This window comes from Perognathus longimembris, chromosome 9, assembly GCF_023159225.1.
Source record: "Perognathus longimembris pacificus isolate PPM17 chromosome 9, ASM2315922v1, whole genome shotgun sequence".
Lineage (NCBI taxonomy): Eukaryota > Metazoa > Chordata > Mammalia > Rodentia > Heteromyidae > Perognathus > Perognathus longimembris.
The window spans coordinates 28159371-28181819 of record NC_063169.1 but is presented as its reverse complement, the minus strand read 5'-3'; the positions used below and the strand labels follow the sequence as shown (position 1 = coordinate 28181819).

Below are 22449 nucleotides of genomic sequence, written 5' to 3'. Positions count from 1 at the left end.
CTAGCAAAAAGCCAGAAGAAGTATTGTTCAAGTGGTAAAGTTCCAGCCCTGAGCAAAAAAGTGAAGGGACAGTATCCAGGCCGTGAGCTTAAACCCCAGCGCTGGCAAAAAACAAAACAAAAACCAAACAACTCTGCTGAAACAAAGTGTGATCAGCCAAATAATACTCTTGTGCAAAGATGTCCAGATCCTAGTTTCTGAAGCCTAATCTCTGATTACCTTATATAAAAATAGAGGCCTTGTGTGATTTTAGATTGCCTTTGATTTTCTAGATGGGACTGGTAGAATCACAAAAGGTCCTTGGAGGGAAGCAGAAGATGAGAGGAAGAGACAATGTCACCACAGAAGCAAGAGGAATGGCCATTTGATGTTAAACCATAGGCCTTAGGAAGATGGAAACCACAAGAGAACAGGATGGAGAAGGAACATGCATGGAGAAGGAACCTGCTCTCCTGCCATCTTGATTTTTTAGCCCTACAGGACTCATGTTGGACTTTAACTCCAGAAATTCCAGAGAACAACTTTGTATTCTTTAAGGCATACAGATTATGCTAATTTGTTACAGCAGACTAATACTATCAGAAAATGAGTGGCTTCATCATGCTGCTTTTTCCCATTATTTCAAGTTGCTTTTATGAGCAAAGCCTGTCTTACCTAGCAACAGTTGCTAATTAGCAACTGTGCAAGACCTGAAACAGTTAAATCTGCTCAAATCCAGTGCCCATGCCTTATGGCAAGGGTTTTTAGCACCATACTTGAACATTCGGCTCGTAACTACGACCTGATCATGACAATTTGTCCTTCCCAGCCTCTAGCATTTTCTTAGGATCCTAATCCTTTTTCAGCTTTCTAAACTTTTGGCTTCTCTTAAAACTATTTTTTATCCTAAGATTAGCTATAAATAGAAGCTAAAACTTAACAATGATAAAGAATCCAGATTATACGAATTTTGTTTGTTGTGCTGTTTGCAATAAAATAGTTCCACCAGCCCCTTTTGGGGAGACCTTCAAACGGATCTATGAATACAAGCCATTTAAGACACGCTTTTACACTCACAAAGATATCCTGGGTAAGTGACTGGATTCTTTTCCTTTGTCCTAACATTTAGTAGCATTTTATCTTATTCTTCCAGTAATATAAACTTCTTTTAAAAAAATGTTATATAGACTTTTATAAGCGTTTTCTTGTCCCAAGTTGCTTGTCCCTGGAAGGCATCTGGCATGGAAGGGTCTGTGTTGGAATTAAGCTTCTCCACTTAGCAGTGAGATAGGATATTTAGCCTTTCACTCTATTCCCTTCTATGTTTCATTCTGGTTGTTATGAGGCTTTAATGAAGTATTTGTGTCTATTATAACCCCTAGAACATCATGTAAATGTGAATTCTTTCACTCTTGGCCTCTGAGACTTTCCATATGTAGAGGAGAGGATATTTTTCTATACAATACCCCAATAAACAAGTGAAAGAATGTAGCTCCTAAATAGTAGCTAATGACAAGCATAGAAACATAAAAATAGCATGAGAATATATATACATATAATAAAAAAATAAGTCAAGGGCTGAGGATATAGCCTAGTGGCAAGAGTGCCTGCCTCGGATACATGAGGCCCTAGGTTCGATTCCCCAGCACCACATATACAGAAAACGGCCAGAAGCGGTGCTGTGGCTCAAGTGGCAGAGTGCTAGCTTTGAGCGGGAAGAAGCCAGGGACAGTGCTCAGGCCCTGAGTCCAAGGCCCAGGACTGGCAAAAAAAAAAAAAAAAAAAGTCAAAACAATTACGTGGAAAGTGAGTAAAGATGTGAGAAATGAATGAAAAGATTTTAGAGTGAAAAATCACTGATTTCAATACACAAAGGGTTTGTTTCTCATCATTTATAAGCCACCTCCCACAATTACTCAGATGAGTACTCAGCCAGCTCTAAGCACTCAGTTCTTGGTACCAGGTCCAGCTCTGCCCGGGCCAATCAAAAAATATGGTGTGGTCCTCTAACCTTATAAGCTTACTACTGTGTCTGCTAGAGAGGGTATTATTATGGGTTTTTATTATCTAGAAATCAAATTAGAACATTGACAGAGAAGTAGTAAACTAGCCCCGAGCTCATTCCACAGATGGTAAAATCCATGAAGATCCACACATTAGAGGAAATACATTCATAATGTGTTAAAGATGACATTTGGATTGCACTCTTGAAGCAGAAAGCACCAGAGAGAGGAGCTGAATGATGTGCTAATATCTTCTGAGGTCTTGTCCTTTTTTCTGTTTTTCTTTTTTTTTGGGGGGGGGGGAGGGCCAGTCCTGGGACCTGGACTCAGGGCCTGAGCACTGTCCCTGGCTTCTTTTTGCTCAAGGCTAACACTCTGCCACTTGAACCACAGCGCCCTTTCTAGCTATTTTCTGTATATGTGGTGCTGGGGAATTGAATCCATGGCCTCATGTATAGGAGGCAAGCACTCTTGCCACTAGGCCATATCCCCAGCCCTGTCTTGTCCTTTTTTCTTGGGTTCCCAAAATGTCCATTTTCTGTGGGGTATTTATTTCACATAACTACCCAAGTTGCCTGCTGTCTGGACTGGGTACAGTAGGACTGACATTGCTGCCTGATTCATCTTCTCATGACCAGTTAGGGGGAAATTTTCCCTTCTGATGGATATCTTTTTTTTCTTATTTACTGTCAAAGTGATGTACAGAGAGGTTACAGTTTCATATGTTAGGCATTGGATACATTTATTGTACTGTTTGTTTCCTCCTCCATCATTCCTCCCTCCCCCCTCTGATGGATATCTTTAAAGAAAACTGTACTGGTTGGGTTTGTAGCTCAATGGTATGGTGTGTTGCTTAGCATGTGAAATTCAAAGAAAAAAAGATCTGTCTCCTAGTTGGTTTAAAATAATTCGATTTGTGATCATTTTTCTTCAAACTCACAGATATTGGGGCAAATATTCTGAAGCATGAAGAGCAGTTTCGAGAAGAAAAACTCCAAGAAAGAATTGCAAAAGCAGAAGCTAAAGTATGGGATCAGGTAAAAGAAGTTAAAAACCAACCTGAAGAACATCTTTTTTACAGTTTCTTCACTCTGGATTTGTGTGAGACAATAAATACAGCACAGTAGGACACAGTGCAGGGTATAGAATCTGACAGAATGGACTGAATCTTGCTAGCTGTGGGATCCAGGGAAAGTTCTTGGAGCCTCTGTAGTCTTGGCTTCTTCAGCTATGAAAGGTGGCTTCTTCAACTATGAATGATGCCCATCATCTAGGATTCTAGAGGGCACACAGTAGCTACTCAGTAAGAAGTGGGCCCCCATCAGGAGTCTTTGTTTAGACTATGCTCTTTCTGTAGTTGATTTCTGCCTTTCTTATTCTCATTCAATAACAAATAGGAAAAGTGCATCATGACCTCCTATTTAACATACTACAGTAATGGCCATCTATTTGTGCAGTATGGAATGCACTTCTACTAGATGCCTGCTTTTAACGAAAGCTTCATCTTGGTCTAATTCTCTTTGCATCCTCTGTCTCCATAATCCTTCATACTGCTGGTATGGTAGTGAACAGTTGCTGTACCAACTACTTGGGAGTCTGAACCAGATCAATTGAGCCTATCAAGACCACAGCCAGGGCAACATATTGATACCCCATTGAAACAAAACAAATAAAAAGAAAACCAAATCTATAATACCTTGTGCCTGTGATTGCTGAGTGCCATAGGGCCAGTTTAAAGATTGGGGCTACAATGGGAACTGAGTGAAACCTTAAAACTGTAGCCCTCACTTCTTCCCAGTATAGATTGACATGTGGCTACCTAAAGAGAATTAAATTGGGCCAAGCTCAATGGCTCTCACACCTATAATCCAAGCCACTGAGGAGTAGAGACAGCCAGGCAAAAGGATTGTAAGGCCTTATCTCAATCAATAGCTGGGTATGGTGGTGTGTACTTACCTCTGTTTCACAGGAAGCATAATTAGAGGACATCAGTCTATGCCAGCATGGGAAAAATAGAGATCCTATCTCAAAACAACCACCACTACAACAAAAAAACCCAGAGCAAAAAGTGCTAAAGGTGTGGCTCGAGCAGTAGAGCACCTGTATACTTACTTACATGTGAAGCTGAGTTCAAACCCTAGTACCACAAAATTTAAAAAAAGAAAGAAGGAAGAAAAGAGAGAAAGAAAGAAAGAAAGAGAGAGAGAGAGAGAGAGAGAGAGAAGAAAGGAAAAGAAGAGAAAGGAAAACCAAGCAAGCAAGCAATGCCCCATCTCAATAAGCCATGTGTGTCAGGGGCACCTGTAATCACAGCTATACAGTTAAGACTATAAGCAGAAAGATCATGGTCCAGGTTTGACTGAATAAAAAAACATGGAACAATATCAGAAAAATAACCAAAGCAACAAAGGGCTGAGAGTGTAGCTTAAGTTGTAAAGCAAGACCCTGAGTTCAAATCCCAGAGACAGAGAGAGAGAGAAAGAGAGAGAGAGAGAGGAGAGAGAGTATTAAATCACCTTCAGGTCAGGACAAGCCACAGTACAGCACTGAGAATACTTTTTATTTCTTCCTAAAATAGATTACAGAAAATAATATTGTAATTGTCCAGTATTAATGCTAGCAAAAGCTTGGTAAATATGTATTTTCAACATACAAAATAGTCTAATGCAAAATTTGAGTCTTTTTTGTGTGTGTGTCAGTTGTGGGGCTTGAACTCAAAGCCTGGGTGCTTGTACCTGTTCTGTTTCACTCAAGACTAGACAACACCACTTCTAGCTTTCTGGTGGTTACTTGGAGATAAGAGTCTCATGGACTTTCCTGCTGGGGCTGGCTTTGAGCCATAGTTCTTCAATCTCAGCTTCCTGAATAGCGAGGAGTACAGGCATGAGCCACCAGCTCCGGACTTGAGTCATTTTTATTATTAATAAAGTTCCAATTGATTATGAGCCATCAATTCCTTATTCTTCCTAACATAAGGGGAAACTTTTCTGAATAGCTTACAATTTAAATGTAAGCACATCGACCATTCTAAGTATTCTCTTCAGTTAAATAGCAGGACTTCTTTCTGAACCACCAGGTGGTACTCAGCCTCCTTACTCAGTCTCTTCTAGTTTTGTACATCCTTTCACCATGTTCCAGACTGTGATGAGCACACATTAACTAAGGTGCCAACGAGAAAACAACAACTGAATAACATTGTCAACAACTCCTGATGCAGGAGTTAGCCAAGGAATGAGATGTGCTGGCCATCTCTGGCTAAGGGAGCCAAGCTGCTATGGGAAGTGTGAGGGGAATAGAACGAGCACCTAGAAACCCTATGTTTGTTGTTGCCATTATGTAATAAACATGAATACCAACATACCAAATAACAAGTCGTTCTCTGTGTATCATGATATATTAATAAATGGACTTTTTATTTCAAAGGCCAATGAACTACAAAAACAAGCAGTGGAGAGAGCACTAGAAGATGCGGATTCTAGACACAAATTTGAAATTGAGGTTTTGGAAGAGAAACATCGAAGAGATTTACAGGTTTGTTGTTATTTTAGGAGAGGTTTCTTATCTTAAATCACTTAGGTTAGTAAAGAAAAGTGAGTAGCTAAGTTGTCAAAGGGAATTTGGGCAAAATTAATCACTTGCAAAGTCCAGGAGTTTGTTTTGTGCCAGTACTGGGTTTTGGGCTTTCTTTTTGTTTCATTTTCTGCCAGTCCTGGGTTTTGGACTCAGGGCCTGAGCACTGTCCCTGGCTTCTTTTTGCTCAAGACTAGCACTCTGCCACTTGAGCCACAGTGCCACTTCTGGCCATTTTCTGTATATGTGGTGCTGGGGAATTGAACCCAGGGCTTCATGTATACAAGGCAAGCACTCCTGCCACTAGGCCATATTCCCAGCCCCTCACTACTGGTCTTGAACTCAGGGTCTTAGCTTTTTCACTGAAGGCCAGTGTTCTTCCACTTGACCAATAGCTGCACTTCAGCATAGGATGCTTAGTTGAAGATAAGAGTCTCATAAGCCTTCCTGTCCAAGCTGGCTTGCAACTGTGATCCTCAGGTCTCAGCCTCCTAAGTAGACAGGATTACAGGAGTGAGCCAAGCCACTTTGCCAAGACAATGGGGATGTTTTGCAGAGGCTGACAGAAAGATACTGACGCTGCATAGAAGAGATGCTGAGCTCTATGGGCAGAGATGCCTGCTTGTCTAGTGAGTCTAGATTGTCAAGAAATATCAAGATATTTCATTATCCTCTTTGTGTGAAGCAAGTTTTAGAAATAGCTGGATTCTGGTGGCTCACATCTGTAATTATATCTACTTTGGAGGCTAAGATTTGAAGATTTCAATTCAAAGCCACCTGAGCAGGAAAGTCCATGAGACTATCCCCAATTAACCAGCAAAAAAGCCAGAAGTGGAGCTGTAGCCCAAGTGGTAAAGCACTAGCTTTGAGAAAACAAAGACAGAAAACAACACAGGGAAAGTGCCAAGGCCCTGATTTCAAGCCACAGGACTAGAAGACACACACACACACACACACACACACACACACACACACAAAATATTTAGCAAATTGACATTTGAAATGTCTTATTATCAAAAAGTTTAGTAATTAAAGAATAAAAGCCTTCTTCAGTGTAGCAAACCTAACATTTCAACACCAAGAATGTTTTCCTTAGATCCTCAAAATATGCCTAGCGAGGCTTCTTTTAGACTTAATTTCTTATGTTGCCTATTTCATTTTTGAAAGTTTTTACCACTGGAGTAATCAGAGGGACAAGTTGAAAAGAATATGAAGCCTATGGATTATTTATTTATTTATGGTGGTACAGGGAATTGAACTCAGCCTCATATACATTAGGTAGATAGTCTATCATTGAGCCACACCTGTTGTCCTTGTAATTGCTAGGAAAATGGAGGAAAAAGGAAGGAAAGAGAACACACTAGATCTTACAAAGGTGAGGATTGTTTACTGAAATAGAACAGGGAGGGACACAGCCTTCCTGAGGGCTTGAAGACTGTGTCAAGCTGGGCTCAGAAACGAGGTCTGAGCCAGAAGGCAGGGATTAATGAAAAAGCCATTAGGTCAAGGGTATGGGTGGGGGTGGCTTTTCAGTTGGGCCCGTGATGAAATGTTTACAGCCAATCTTAGACACATTGCCCTGCTAGAGCCAGGCAGTCTACACTTATCTTTGGTGGCTTGCCTGGTATCTGTATATACCTGGGAAAACAGGGTGGGGTCAATCCTTCATATTCTATCTTCACATACATAGAAAGAATGGGCCTAGAAAAGAGAGGCAAGTCCTTCATATAGGATCTTTGGATACACAAAAAGAATGGGCTGAGAGGGAACAGCATGGAGTTATGAGAACAAAGCAGATTCCCATCATTTGAAACTCTGAAGAAATACAAAAAGTTGAGGGACGTCATGGTCTTTTCTGGCTACTTCCTGCTGACATGGGGGCATCAAGGAGTCACTGGGGCTGGGGTCTTCAGGGTCGAGGTCTGCACTGGGCAGGGTAGGGTGCTGTAAACAAAGCCTCCAGTTGCCTGCAGTAACAGGATGGCCTTGGCATGCTACCAGGTAATGTCTTGAGTGAGGGTTGTTATCCTGTTAAAGAGGAACTTGAAAAAAGTGAGATCATGCAAAAGGCTGACAAAGTGGCAGGACCAGTTAACATGAATGACACAGGAAAGCATACCCTGGGCACATGCCAGAAAACTTCCATTTGGAGCATAATCCCAGTTGTGGCCTATAGGGAAGGAAGAATGTCCATGTAACTGAACTGTATAGTATGGATGGGAAATGGAAATAGCAGGTAACAAAGGCAAGAATGTAAGTTCCTGTCCAGTTAGAAGGTAGACAGGTATGGGTATTAGATGGGCATGCTTATGAACTATTTTCTTTGGAAGTCCCAGCTCTGATTAGTTTTAAGAGGGCAGGCACAAAGTGACTATTCAGGATCTAAGACCATCCCCTCTTAACTGAGCAGTTTTTCCCAACTGCCTCTGTGTGGCCTATAGTCTCCAGGACTGTCCAGGAAGGACTGGGAGGTTTCTTCTCCTTGCTGGGATGATATTTGGCATTGCTTGTTGCTGAGATGACATGTCCCAGTTAGTTGAATCCTATGTTGGAGATGGTAATAGAGTCTGTGCCCCTCTTATTCCCACTTCAAGCAACAAGATCAAATAGAAATAACTCTTAAGCAGAGCTTACCTAAAACTTATGAAGAATCAAAGTTAAATATGACAAACTTGTAAGAGTCCTCTGTCCTTCTGTGAGTCTGACTAAATGTGACTTGGGATAAAATCAGTCAGTAAACATGACAGTTTTAAAACAGCAACTGATTAAACAATCTAGTTTTTATTGAACATAGTACTTTATGTTACTAATTTAAACAGGGAAAAGTGACATTTGAGTTAAAAAGTGTTCATTTGAGGGCTGGGAGTATGGCCTAGTGGCAAGAGTGCTTGCCTTATATACATGAAGCCCTGGGTTCAATTCCCCAGCACCACATACATAGAAAACAGCCAGAAGTGGCGCTGTGGCTCAAGTGGCAGAGTGCTAGCTAGCCTTGAGCAAAAAGAAGGCAGGGACAGTGCTCAGGCCCCGAGTCCAAGCTGCAGGACTGGCAAAAAAAAAAAAAAAAAAAGTGTTCATTTGAAGAACCTTAACATAAACTAACATTTAAATGAACTTCAGTTTACTGCCATTTACTTTTGTGTGACGAACTTAATAGTGCACAAACCATAGATGCTAGTTTTACATCAGTGTATTAATCTTGACCTTATATAAATCACAACCAACTTAATTACATATCAACTTTACTCACTTGTAAGTTCTATCTTTTTTTTTTGGCCAGTCCTGGGGCTTGAACTCAGAGCCTGAGCATTGTCCCTGGCTCAAGGCTAGCACTCTACTGCTTGAGCCACAGCCCCACTTCTGGCTTCTTCTGTTTACATGGTGCTGAGGAATCGAACCCAGGGTTTTAGGGACTCTAGGCAAGCACTCTACTGCTAAGCCACATTCCCAGACCCATAAGTTCTATCTTTTAAGACATACTCATACCATCTGCTACATACTCAAACCTTATGGGATTTGTAACAAACGTTTACAACAATTTTTCCCAAATACTTTCTTATCCAAAGGAATCCTTTTTTCTTTTGTTTCCTCAGTTTTCCTTTCCAAGGCTTTCTACTAACTTTTCTCTTTGCTTACATTTTTTTTTAATCTCCTTACTGGTTTTCTTCATTGCAGCTGGCTAGGAGTGGAGCTGGGTGTCATTCCTTTTACTACTTTCCTCAATAAAACCTTTTTCCTTTTAATAAACAGCACACTGGATAATTAGCTCCTTTGACACAAGATTTACAATTGCAGTCAGGGAACATAAATTTTAGGAAGTATCAATACCAAAAAATAGAAAAAGATTACTTTTTTATACCATTATGACAGTTTTTATGGATTGCAATGAGATAACTTTGAACATGTTCACATACACACACACAGAAAAGTTTTAATATGTGTCTAGGTTAAAAACAAAATGAAAATCGGCTATGTTTTGAAATTCTAATGGCAATGTATGATAGAACCACATGACCAATGCTAGAATAACAGGCAATACCAAACAAAATGCAAGGCAAAACTCAAGATTTAACAGAATCTCCATGCTTATAAAAACATTGCTTACAAGAACAGAAAACCTTTAAAACAATTTTGATAATGAGGCATATTAGTATATGAATAGATCTTTTACCCCCCCTCCAGAAGAGGAGTAATCTTGGTGGAAGAGGAGAGGAGGTTGCAGAAAAGACCACCATGTGCCTTTATCTCTTCCTAGGTCTCAGTCTCCAGGCCTGTAGAGAGAATTGGCACAGGGTGGGAGGGTTGCCGAACAGGTTTCTAAGACGAGGAGGCAGCCCTTTTAACCTGTAGACATTTTCAAGGGGAGGAAGTGGCAAATGAAGGTACTGAAAGTGAATGTTGAGCAATTGGCTAGGGAAGAGGTGAGAGGGAGAGGCTTCTTCTTCTGAAGTCTCCTAGGGGAGTTTGCCTTAAGGGAGAAATTTAGAATCCAGATTCTGGAGTGAGTGGACTCGGGAAAGAGAAAAGGATTTTATTATTGTCTGAGTCCCAAAGACAAAAAAGAACTGGTTTGTTTTTATTATGGGATTTTTGCATGGGAAAAGGAGAGAGCAGTAAAAGAGAGAAGCTGTTAACCAATCACTGTCAGTGACAGATTAAAGAAAGAACCAGAACAGAGGCCTGTTTATTTAGGGTCTAGAAGGGAAGAAGGTGTATTAGCCAGAGAAGGGGGCAGGGAAATGTGTAAGTTTGGAGGGACTTGTTTGAAGAGAGTTTGAGTAGGGCCATCAGCAGGCTGTTTTACCTTTGGAGGCTTATGCCCACCCCCACCTGTGTCAGCTACCCCAGCAGGCAGGCAGGCACAGGGACAAAGGGCAACAGGAGTTTATTTGGAGCAGATGGACAATTTTAGCTTAGAGAATCTGACCAACTGCAAATAGCAAGAATGTAGTTATAAGGACAAAGAGGAGGAAAGGATCTCTGGACTGAAGAAAAGAAAGAGAGAAAGAGAGAAATACAGGGAGGGAAGAAGAGAGAGAAAGGTGCAACAAACAGTGGTGCTGGTGGCTTTAGTGTGGTCTTGCTTGTAGTCTTTTGGGTAGATGCCCAAAAGTGGGGCTGCTGGGTCGTAGGGGAGCTCTATGTTTAGCCTTCTTAGGAACCTCCACACTGCTTTCCAGAGAGGTTGAACAAGTTTACATTCCCACCAACAATGTAGTGGGGTTCCCTTTTGGCCACATCCCCTCCAGCATTTGTTATTATTAGTTTTCCTGATAATGGACATTCTTACTGGGGTGAGGTGGGATCTCAGTGTTGTTTTGATTTGCATTTCTTTTATGGCCAGTGATGTAGAGCACTTTTTCATGTGTCTCTTGGTCATTCTCGTTTCCTCTTCAGAGAAGTCTCTTTTGAAGTCTTTAGCCCATTTGTTGAGGGGGCCATTGGTTCTTTGAATATTTGTTTTGGAGGAATTTAACTTTTTGAGTTCTGTGTATATTTTATATATGAGGCCTTTGTCCACTGTATGGCTGGTAAAGATCTTCTCCTAATCTGTGGGCTTTCTGTTTATTTTGCAAGCTAGGTCCTCTGCTGTGCAGAAGCTCTGCATTGCTAAAATATGGAACCAACCTAGATGCCCCTCAGCTGATGAGTGGATCAAGAAAATGTGATACATATACATAATGGAATTCTACGCCTCTATCAGAAAGAATGATATTGCCCCATTCATAAGGAAATGGGAGGACTTGGAAAAAATCATACTAAGTGAAGTGACCCAGACCCAAAGAAACATAAAACCTATGGTTTCCCTCATAGGGAATAATTAGTACATATCTAGAATAGACATAGCAGAAGAGCACAGCAACTCAATAGCTATGCTCATATGAATGCATAAGATAATGCTAAGTGAAATGAACACCTTGTTATGTTCTCTTGTATTCCCTTCCTGTGGTTTTACTCCTGCTATTACTGTAACTGATCTTAGTACCCCAGATAATGTATAGACGTGTATTAGAACTAGGCAAGGGAAAGGGAATACCAAAAATGAGAGATAAAGGATTAAAAAGACAAACCATTGCAAAAGCGGTACTTACAAAATCAATTGGTATAAACCAACTGTACAACTCATGGGAAGGAGGAAACTGGGGAAGGGGGAGATGGAGGAAAAATGAGGGAGGAGGTAACAAGTAATATACTTGCCTTATATATGAATCTGTAACCCCTCTGTACTTCACTTTGACAATAAAGAAGAAAAAATATACTAAAAAATAAATAAAAGGGGCTGGTGATATGGCCTAGTGGCAAGAGTGCTTGCCTCATATACATGAGGCCCTGGGTTCAATTCCCCAGCACCACATATATAGAAAATGGCCAGAAGTGGCACTGTGGCTCAAGTGGCAGAGTGCTAGCCTTGAGCAAGAAGAAGCCAGGGACAGTGCTCAGGCCCTGAGTCCAAGCCCCAGGACTGGCTCCCCCCCCAAAAAAAATTAAAACAAATAAATAAATAAATAAATAAATAAAGAGAGAAAATCAGATGTAGCTGTTACAAGATAAGGAGTTATTTTTCTAGAGGAGATGGTTGGAAGGCTCATGGCACATAATGGCTTGGTAAGCAAGGCAGGAGAGCTGGAGAGGGTTCTCAAGTGGAGATTAGAGAAGGACTGGTGGGCAAAACATAACAAAACAGAGGGAGTTTTCTGGAGCAGAGGTAGAGGAGGGCTTGGGTGTAGGGGACCTTGGACCCCTCACCATTTCATTGGAGAATTGTTTAAAACAGTAAGAGTCAAATTGAAGTTTCTGAACTCAGGCAAATGGTGGCCATTGTTTATATAATAATGAGGCCAGATTTCAGTAGACAAACAAATCATTTTTTTTTTTTACTTTAAATCAGTCAACCTGAGAGTCTTAAGATTAGACTTCAGGCATGGCAAGGGATGTCTCTGGGAACAGACAATTTAGAGCCCATTTTGGAAAATCTGGTATTACTATGGGAGTGGCCTGTCCCACCTCTTTCAGGCATCCCTGATGCTTTGGGAAGGCAAATGAATAAGTGCCCAATAATTAGAAGAGAGCATCCTCAATGTTCCAATTAAAGGGTGTCAGGGGGTCAGCAAAGCATGAGAAACTCTTGGAGTGTCTAGGGACCCTGCAGACAGGAGTGGGGGACTTCTCAGAATCCCCAGGTCTGTGAGGGGACTTCTAATTCCCAGTTTTATGGGGAAATCTCAGAATCCCCCGGTCTGTGTCAGGGTGCCTCTGTCACAGATGGCAGATGGTTATGTTGTCCTGAAGGCTTTTGGATGGTGGGTGGAGTCGATCATCAAAGAGGAAGAGCCTCCTGCTTGGAGATCAGAGTCTGGAGACAGAAGAGCCGGAATAGCATGAAGAAGATGGAGAAGAAAGAGGCACAGGGGGCTCTGTGCTCCCAATTGGAAGAAGCCTTGGAAAGAGAGTAGAAGGGTAAAGAGGGTAAAAGGTTCAATGAGAGGCAGCCAGGAGGTGGGTGGAGGGGACCTAGTTACTCCTGGTACTTTTCCCAGGTTTCAGCACCATATGTTAGGAAAATGGAGAAGAAAGGAAGGAAACAGGCTGCAGTTGATCTTCCATGGGAAAGGACTGTTCATTGAAATTGAAATAGAGCAGCAAGGGACACAGCCTTCTGGCAGGCTTGGAGACTATGTAGGAGCTGGGACAAGAACTGGGTTTTATGAGGTCTGAAAAAGGAGGCAGAGGTTAGTGTAAAAGCTGTTAGGTCAAGGGAGATGGGGGCCCACTATGGGATGTTTATAGCCAGGCTTAGATAGATTGCCCTGCTGGAGTCAGGTGGTCTGCACTAACCTTTGGTGCCTTGCCTGCTATCTGTATGCACCTGGGAAAACAGGATGGGAGTCAATCCTTCAGTAATAAATATTTAACTTGTGTAAATAATTTTCTTTTTTTTTGATGAGTTAGTCTCTGGCCCACATTTTTTTTTTATTTTTATTATCAAACTGATGAACAGAGAGGTTACAGTTTCATACGTTAGGCATTGGATATATTTCTTGTACTGTTTGTTACCACGTCCCTCATCCCCCCTCCCTCCTCCCCTTTCCCTTCCCCCCCCCCCATGACTTGTTCAGTTCATTTACACCGGTTTTGCAAATATTGCTTTTGTAGTTGTTTTTCTTTTTTTACCCTGTGTCTCTCGATTTTGTTATCCCCTTTCAATATCCTAGTTCTAATACCAGTATACATGGTTTCCAATATACTCAGATAAGATACAGAGATAGTGTAGGTACAACCACAGGATAAATAATTTTCTAAAAGCCAAAAAAATCAAGTTCAGTTCCCCTTGAAGCTCAAGAGTTCTCTTGGCTTGCAGCTTCAGATAAGGATTCTCTCTGAGGCACAGAAAATGGAGCTGGCTCCTGGGTCTCCCTAGACAGGAATATTAGGGAACTGAGTTGTGAGTGTTAGGAAAGACCAAGTGGATGAAAGGAGAGAAAGAGGGCCGAGACCCCTCAGGATAGGCTTTAGTCATGGCTTCAAGACAAGCAGGATTGGAAACACAAAGAGTGGGGAGTGGGGGAGTTTTAGGTGTTTATACATCCTAGGGTGAGACTCTCCTTTGGAATTTCTTTGTCTTGTCCTGCTGGGGATTTATTGTCTGACGTGGGCTGCGTGGGATTTACAATGCCAACAGTCCTGTTCGAGGGTCTATGGTAGAGGTATCAGTCCTGTACTTTCAGATAAGTCAGGGGTGAAGTTTTCCTGAGGACTAGAAAGCATCCCAGGCAGGGGGGTGGGGGGTGGGGGGTGGTATCAGTACACCATGGGAGCAACCTGGAATTATGAGAATAAAGCATTTCCCCATCAAGAGACTAGTGGGGATTGGGGAATCTCTAGCCAGGAGAATTCTTACTGTTTTTATTCCTTTCTGTTCTGAGTAAGATTTCATTTGAAGAAGAGATTCTGCAGCAAGGAAGGAGTGAAGGGAGGGAGGGAAGGAAGGGAGAAGGGGGGGAAGGAGGGAGGAGAGAAGGGAAGGATGGGGGAGAGAGGGTGGGAGGGTACTATACAAAGGAAGGAAAGAAGGACATATGTGTGTATCCGTGTGTATATACACACACGCGTTTATATAATTACCTTATAAGATTGTGTCTAGGATCTTAGAATGAAATTAAATTGACAAGTGAATCTCTTGAAAGGTCCAGTATCTCAGCAAGAGATGGAGGAAGGAACTGACAGATTTTGTGGGGGGATTTTCTTTTTGTTTTGTTGATCATTGGGCTTGAACTCAGCATTTGGGCTCTATTCACAAACTTTTTTTTGCTCAAAGCTAGCGCTCTATCAGTTTGAGCCACAGTGCCTTTTCTGGTATCCAGGTAGTCAATTGGAGGTAAGAGTCTCACTGACTTTCCTGCCTGTGCCAGCTTTGAACCATGATCCTCAGATCTCATCCTCCTAAGTAGCTAGGATTACAGGCGTTAGCCACCAGCATCTGGCTTGGAACTGGTAGTGTTAAACCCTGGTGGAAGGAGCTATGGCTCAAGTGGTAGAGCACTACCACCTCATTCTTTCATTGACTTGCCAGGTGAAATGGCATTTTTGTTATGTTCCCTTGATGGCTTTCCTAATTAGAGAGAAAAAGGAACTGTTGATACTACTGGACAGATTTTCTTTCTTGCGTGTATTTCTATCACAGCATTCATTCCACAGTTAGGTCATTGGTCTCTTTCACTCACAGTGAACCTTCTAGTAACATAGGTATAAGCCCTCCAATATTTGTAATATCTGGGCCTCCAATGTATTGGTACACAGTAGAGTTAGGTAGGCATTTCCAAAATGATAACATGGTTTTCCTCTAGGAATGTTTGTGAGCTCTTTTCTGCAAATCTTGGTCTGCTTCCTTTCTTTTTTGGCCATCTACAGGTGCTTCTGCTCCACAGCACTGGAGCTCCTGTCCCTCCATGAAGAAGGTGCAAGGCTTGAACAATGGCAAGGACTAGAAGGCAGGTTGTTTGAAACTGCAGTGATGTGCTCCTGTCTTCTGTCTGAGCCTCAGGCTCTCTCCAACCCTGCAGGCGCTCAGGAGGCAAAATAGTTATATCTGAAGTTTACTAGACTTACTTACTGACATAGAATTCTATTAATAAATGTGTGATCATAATATGACAATTAAAAAAGAAAAGACACACACTAAGTCTAGGCACAAAGCTACTCAGAAGGTTGAGATCTGAGGATCATGTTTCAAAGCCAGCCTGGGCAGATAAATTCAAGACCCACATCTTCAAATAACTAGCAAAATGCCAGAAGTGTAGGTGTGGCCTAAGTAGTAGAGCTCCAGCCTCAAAAAACAAAACAAGCACGAGTGTGAGGCCATGAGTTTAAGTCCCAGTACCAGCACCAGAAAAAAAGGGAGAAAGAAGGAAAGAAGGAAGGAAGGAAGGAAGGGAGGGAGGGAGGGAGGGAGGGAGGGAGGGAGGGAGGGAGGGAGGGAGAAGGGGAGGGAAGGAAGGATGGATAAAGAAAGAAAGAAAAAGAAAGACCTGGTGGTGGTACTGGGAATGTAGAATACTTATTTAGCATGTGTGAAGCCCTGAGTTCAGTCCTCAGCACTAAAATTTTTAAAAAGTCCTTAACCCATCTATTTTCCTTTCAACATAATTTTTAGCATATCTGTTTATAGCATGTATATTTATGCTACATACGTTGATCCTTTTGATTTTATTTAATAGCATGTACATGGAAGTCTTTCACAGGATGTGCAGTGCTTCACTCATCAGATTAACAGGTGCACATTCCATCATGGTTTACACAGCTAAGCCTCAAGAGTCATTTTACAACATTAAAGCCTACACATCTAAACTGAGTTTTTCCTTTGCTAAAGGAAGTAGAAGCTAAAACCAAGATGGAAATGTTTCGAAACATGGATGCAGAAATGCAGAGAGAACATTCGGCTGCAGAACAACGTATGGTCCACAGAATCCAGAGGATCATGATGGAGTGCCACCGGGAGAAGCTGGAGGCTGTGAATAAGGCCAGAGAAGAAGAAAGGCTCATCGCCCAGGAAGCAATACTGACTCAAAGATGGTATTCCACAGAATTCACCTGCAAATCCATATCTGACTCTATCAAAATCTTCCTGTGGAAAGGGAGAGGTTAAGGTGTATAGGGGCAGACATGACTAGGTTTTTTTTGTGTTGTTTACTGTCTACCTCTCATCTAGCTACCTATCTGTCTGTCTACCTATTTGTCTATCTGTTTGTATATCAGTACTAAAGATTGTTCTTTTGTTTTTGTTTTTTGTTGTTGTTGTTGCTTTTGGTGGGCATATGTGTATATGTGTATGCTTGCCAAGTCTGGGTTTGAACCTAGAACCCAGAGCCTGGGTTTGAACCCTGTCTCTGAGCTTTTTTCTTAAGGTTAGTGCTCTACCACTTGAGCCATAGCTCCTTCCACCTTTTTGCTGGTTGACTGGAGATAAGGGTTTTCTGGACTTTCCAGCCTGAACTGGCTTCAAACCATGATTATTAGCTCTCAGCCTCCTAAGACAGGATTACAGGCTTGAGCCACCAGAGCCCAGCTGTTTCTCCAATTTTGTTATTATGTAGTATGAAGAGGGAACATATGTCAGATTATAAGTCTAATGCATTTTGATCAATGCCACTCAGTCTATCATTGTCTCCTATTTTCCTCCCTCCCATCCCTACCGTCAGTGTTATTTTGGGTTTTGATAAAGGGTCTAACTTTTCTCAGGCTGGTATCAACTTGTGATCCTCCTGTTTCTGTCCTCTGGAACTTGTATTACAAGAATACATAGCCATATCCAGCTGGTTTTTACATTTTTATTATGAAATATATCTAATGCATTGAAGTATATGTGTGTGGATTTCAAAGGAGTAGTAAAGTAAATATTTCTGATATAGAAAAACCTAACAGAAGGGAATAGAATTTGCCATTATTTCTGAAGTTTCAAATGGTTTTCCTCAGTCATATCTCATCCCTCTTCTCAAAAGGGCTAAACATGATTTTTAATGTACTATCCGAGAATAAGAAAAATCAAGCTATATTTGTCCATAGACACATAAAACTCAACATTCCCATTCCCTATCCTAGCTCATACTCTACTGTAGGTGTTACTTCTTGCTATTATTCTCAATACAAACTAATCTATGTTGCCCAAAAGGCTGACTTTATGAAAAAGTATAGAGCAAAACTTGCATGTCCTGACTCTTGGCTTTTCCCTGCCAACTGCCAGGGAAGTTATTTTTCATAATAGAGTCACACTTCTCATACATTCTCATGTTTTCATAGACATAAAAGAGTACATAATCACAATTCCCTTTACATAAGTCATCCATCATTATGTATGTATGGACAGCCCAGAGTTTCAGAGTTTGTCTGAAGCAAGAGAAAACCAGTTTGCAGATGTTAAGTGATTTGCTCATGACCCCTGAGCTGTGACCATAGAACTGACATAGAGACCTCCTTGTTTGGCCCTCTACGTTGTGGCTCCTCCCTTTGTCTTTGCTGCCTGACTTAACAAACATATTCAATTGTAGATAATTAACAAGTGAAAACATTTCTCATTCGAACTGGACCAAAGGTATCCTCTGTGGAGGAGATGAGGGCCATGGTGCTGGCAATTTCAGGGCACCTCCCTTTTGACCTTGACAATAATCATTGTGGAGGTAGAAGAGGAGGGTGAGGGAGGGTGTCTGGAGGAGGCAGCATCCTGTGGAAGGGCATTTGTAAATCATGAGGGTATCAGAATAAAGAAAGGGTAAAAAGTGAACTCAACAAGCCAGCTTCATTTGGGAATGTAGCCTGGGAAGGGTGACCAAGTGTCCTTCAGCCCATCTGAAGGGGAAATGGAATACCCTCCTTATAACTAGGGTCTCTTTAAATATTAGGTAGGGGGCTGGGAATATGGCGTAGTGGCAAGAGTACTTGCCTCATATACATGAAGCCCTGGGTTTGATTCCTTAGCACCACATATATAGAAAGTGGCCAGAAGTGGTGCTGTGGCCCAAGTGGCAGAGTGCTAGCCTTGAGCAAAAAAAAAAAACCAGGAACAGTGCTCAGGCCCTGAGTCCAAGCCTCCAGGACTGGCAAAAATATAAATAAATAAATAAATATTAGGCAGAAAGAGTGCAGTCAGGAGAAGCAGTTGAAAGTGGATGAGATAGGGGTAGGATAGAGGAGCAATGTTATTTTGACTGAGGAGTTTCAAGGTCTCTGCAGTATCGGTGTTCATCAGGGCATCAGCATCAGATGTGGCCTTGGTCTCAAGTGCTGATATATTTCTTCAGGAGTAAGGGGAGAGGAGATGATTCAGTGGGGTCAGCAGTAAGGACAGTTCTAAGATAGGGCTGTAAGGGGGGAGGTCATGCTTTAAGTTAAATCATTTCCCATCAGCAGTCCAGTGCAGAGGAAGGTAAATCTTCTTCCTCCCTCTCTCCCTCTCCCCTTCAGTCTCTGAGTCAACTCCTCACTTCCACGCATGGGCTTTGTCTATTGTTACCCCCCCCACCTCCGCCCTTTCCTCTGTGACACTTAAATGAAAGCTTTTCAATGTGCATCTTTGATTGAGGCAATAAACTAAGCTTAGGGAACTGCCATGGTTTTGTTTGAATATGTACAATTAGAATGTCTGTTTTGTCCAGGGATGTTTCTCAAGCACTTGGCACAGGACCAGCCTTTCTTGTATTTACTGAACAAGATCCACCTTTGTTGTGATCAGCTGAATTCTACCACATACCAGATTTCATTTCCAAACATTGGTTGACTCCAAGGATGTTGTTGTTGTTGTTGTTGCTGTTTTAACATTTGTAGAGACCTCTGATTAAAATTCTACTGGAGCTCCTTTGTTTAACTATCAATTTTCATCTAAGACAGGGATTCAGAAGTTACTTATGAGAAATTTCTGAAATGCATGGATTAAGTTGATTGGACTCTAGAGAGATTGTCAAGAAAACATTAGACTCTTTCTCTTAAGTTAAAAAGAATTAAACATCCCCACTTGGAAAAGGTCTAATTGTTTTGTAGCTCAAGGCAAGACATGAATGAAGCAGCTGCTCAGGAATTTTTGTGGTCATGGCTATAATTCCTGACAACTACCCTTTATTCAATACTCAATATACACAAAGCCTTTTGTATACTCCTCATCAGATTCTCAAATCCCTCCCTGAGCATTGTAACATCCTGTCTATCTTCAGATTAAGATGCAGTCTTAGAGAGAAATGAAACAAACTGGCAAAGGTTAGCTGGAAAGATGACAGGGTTTAATTTGGACTCTGGCCTTTATGGTGCCAAAGCTTGTGGTCTCCTATTATCCTCTGCTGCTCTATAGGAAGTTATGTAAGTTATCTAGAGCGCTAGACCACTTCACCAGAGATTGTCGATGTGTCTTCTGGGTGGAAGCACTGAGCTCTACCACAATGAAATCCTGATCTTTCACGATAGTGTACACCTGTCATCCCAGTACTAGGGAGGCTGGGGGGGAGGAGGAAACTTGTAACCCAAACTAGCCTGCATTACAAAATAAGGCCCTGTCCCAAAACAAGAAAAAGAAAAAAGAAAGTAACCAAGGCCCTTCCTCAGTGCTATGTGAAGTAACCAGAGCATGGTCACCCCTCAGGAGCAAGACTGAGTACACCCTGCTACAAATAACACTTAGTACTAGGGGGGTTCAAAGTCCAAGAAAGATTAAGCAAAGTCTGGCTAGGGGCTGTGGCAAGGCAGGGTTTTTGTTGTGTTGGTTGAGGAAATTGGCTTGGGTCGAGTGCTAGAAGATGGAAGTCCCATTTGTGAGAGAGGAAAAAGAACAGAAAGAGCAGAGATGTGTAATAAACAGAGCCAGTGAAGTGCAAGAGTACTAATAACTCTAAGATGCTGGAGGAGACTGGAATTGTGTGTCACCTCTATACCCATCACTTCTGCTGCAGCACCTGCCTAGGAGCCCACTGGTCCTCCAGCCAGCCCTGGAGCCATGGCTTCCCAGAATCCTGGATAAAAGATCTGAATATATTAGGAAAATATATTGTGAACACAATGATTACATCTGAAATAGAGCTAATAATCCTGGTGTTCAAATGGAAATGAGTGAATAGCCTATTATGGGCTATCCAGGCAAATGATCTGCTCTGTTCACTTTGGCTCCATTTATGTATAAATGAGTTCGGGAACAAATTTCACCATAGCTAAGAGTTGCTAATGGGGAAGATGCTTTGTTTGTTCTGACTGTCTTGAGAGCTAGTATTTTTACTGATGCATATAGAAAAGGGGTTTAAAAACACGCTGTGTTAGCAACATACGTAAGGAAAGTGAAAAATCATACTTAATAAGTAGGATAGAAGGAACAACAAGGTACTTTTCTTTATAAGCAACACATCTTCTAACCTTTTCAACAACCTTCAAGACATAATGAGAAAGAATGCTAAGAGATCCAAAAGAGAGCTGGGCACAAAGGCTCATGCCTCAGCTCAGTTAAAAATAATCAAGATTAATGTTAAATCTAACCGGTGAAGGTAAAGTTATCTTCCCTCTGGTTAAATGTAAGCCATTAGATTGTCAGAAAGAAATACTTTCTCTGGTAGTTTGGAACCTGACCCTAGATTTTTTTCTGTTTTGAGCACATACTAGAGATTGAACTGAAGGCCTGGGTGGTGTCCCTTGGCTTTTTCACTTAAGGATGCACTCTACCACTTGAGCCACAGCTCCATTTCTGGCTTTTTGGTGTTTAATTGGAGATAAGAGGTCCATGGTCTTGTCTTCCCAGGCTGGATTCAAACCACAGTCCTCAAATATCAGCCTCTTGAGTAGCTAAGATTACAGATGTGAGCCACCAGTGTCTGGACTCTTTATTTTTAAGCATAATCCACTCTTGATGTTTCTGGCTAGACAGCCTCAGAGCCTCAAAATTGTCATTAGACATTGGACTAATGACTTCTCCCCAGCCCACAACAGGAGTTCCATGGGCAGACTCCTTGTTCCAGGAAATACATTTTTTTTTTTTTGCCAGTCCTGGGACTTGAACTTGGGGCCTGAGCTGTCCCTAAGTCTCTTTGTGCTCAAGGCTAGTGCTCTATACTTGAGCCATAACACCCTTTCTGGCTTTTTCTGAGTAGTTCATTGGAGATAAAGAGTGTCATGGGCTTTCCTGCCCCAGATGCCTTCAAACCTCGATCCACAGATCTCAGCCTCATGGGTAGCTAGGGTAACAAGTGTGATCCACCAGCACTCAGTAGGAAATATTTTTTAATTGGCTGTTAATAGCTAATGCTGCCTAAACACTTATCCATACCGGCCTATTTACTTAGGATAGACCCAATGACATGGTGATTTATCTTACATCTTTTGTTAAAGGCAAAACAACTGACTAATTTATAAATCTGTATGATGTTTTCTAGCAAGGCATTGGAGGAGTTCTTGAGTAGTGGTGCAACAGCTATGAAGGACCAAAAGGAGAGCATGGGCCGGCTGATAAAGGCCAAGGAACATGAAATTAACATGTACTATGGCATGGCTCAAAAGCAGAAGCAAGAAGAGGTACAGGAGGTGCTCCAGAAAGCTGAGAAGATGCATCAGGCCTTGGTTGGCACCGTGAAGGATAAGCTGGTGAACACCCAGGGAGAGCTGCTGTCCATAGCCAAGCAACTGGGAATCATGACCAACTGGAAGAATTTCCTAGAGGAAGAATTAGAGGAAACCAGAGAAGCATTTCAAAAATACATCAATTTCACTTTCCCTAAGCTTTCACCAGGGCATGCTGATTTTATTCTTCCAGAAAGGAAGAAAACACCTGATCTTGTTATCAAGGAGGATGAGCCTGTTTTTGATTAGAAGTTGTCAGCTGAAATGTCCCTATGAAAGAGAGCATTCATCCCCAAAACAAAATAAATGTACTCCACACCAT

At 41.7% G+C, this 22449-nt stretch overlaps 1 protein-coding gene across 1 annotated transcript; it reads left to right on the top strand.

The window, feature by feature from the left end:
- Nucleotides 1-889: 889 nt before the first annotated feature.
- C9H6orf163 (chromosome 9 C6orf163 homolog) lies at nt 890-22393 on the top strand. Its single transcript, XM_048354610.1, has 5 exons — nt 890-1069; nt 2925-3019; nt 5406-5513; nt 16420-16622; nt 21944-22393. The coding sequence occupies exons 1-5, from the start codon at nt 922-924 to the stop codon at nt 22374-22376; spliced, it is 987 nt and encodes a 328-aa protein (XP_048210567.1). The 5' UTR covers nt 890-921; the 3' UTR covers nt 22377-22393.
- Nucleotides 22394-22449: the final 56 nt, after the last annotated feature.

Excerpts from the sequence above, each read along its gene's own strand:
- C9H6orf163 (XM_048354610.1), top strand. The coding sequence starts at position 922 with ATGATAAAGAATCCAGATTATACGAATTTTGTTTGTTGTGCTGTTTGC. Across the intron at positions 3,020-5,405 it reads AAGCTAAAGTATGGGATCAG|GCCAATGAACTACAAAAACA; the intron begins GTAAAAGAAGTT and ends TTTATTTCAAAG. Across the intron at positions 16,623-21,943 it reads GCAATACTGACTCAAAGATG|CAAGGCATTGGAGGAGTTCT; the intron begins GTATTCCACAGA and ends GATGTTTTCTAG.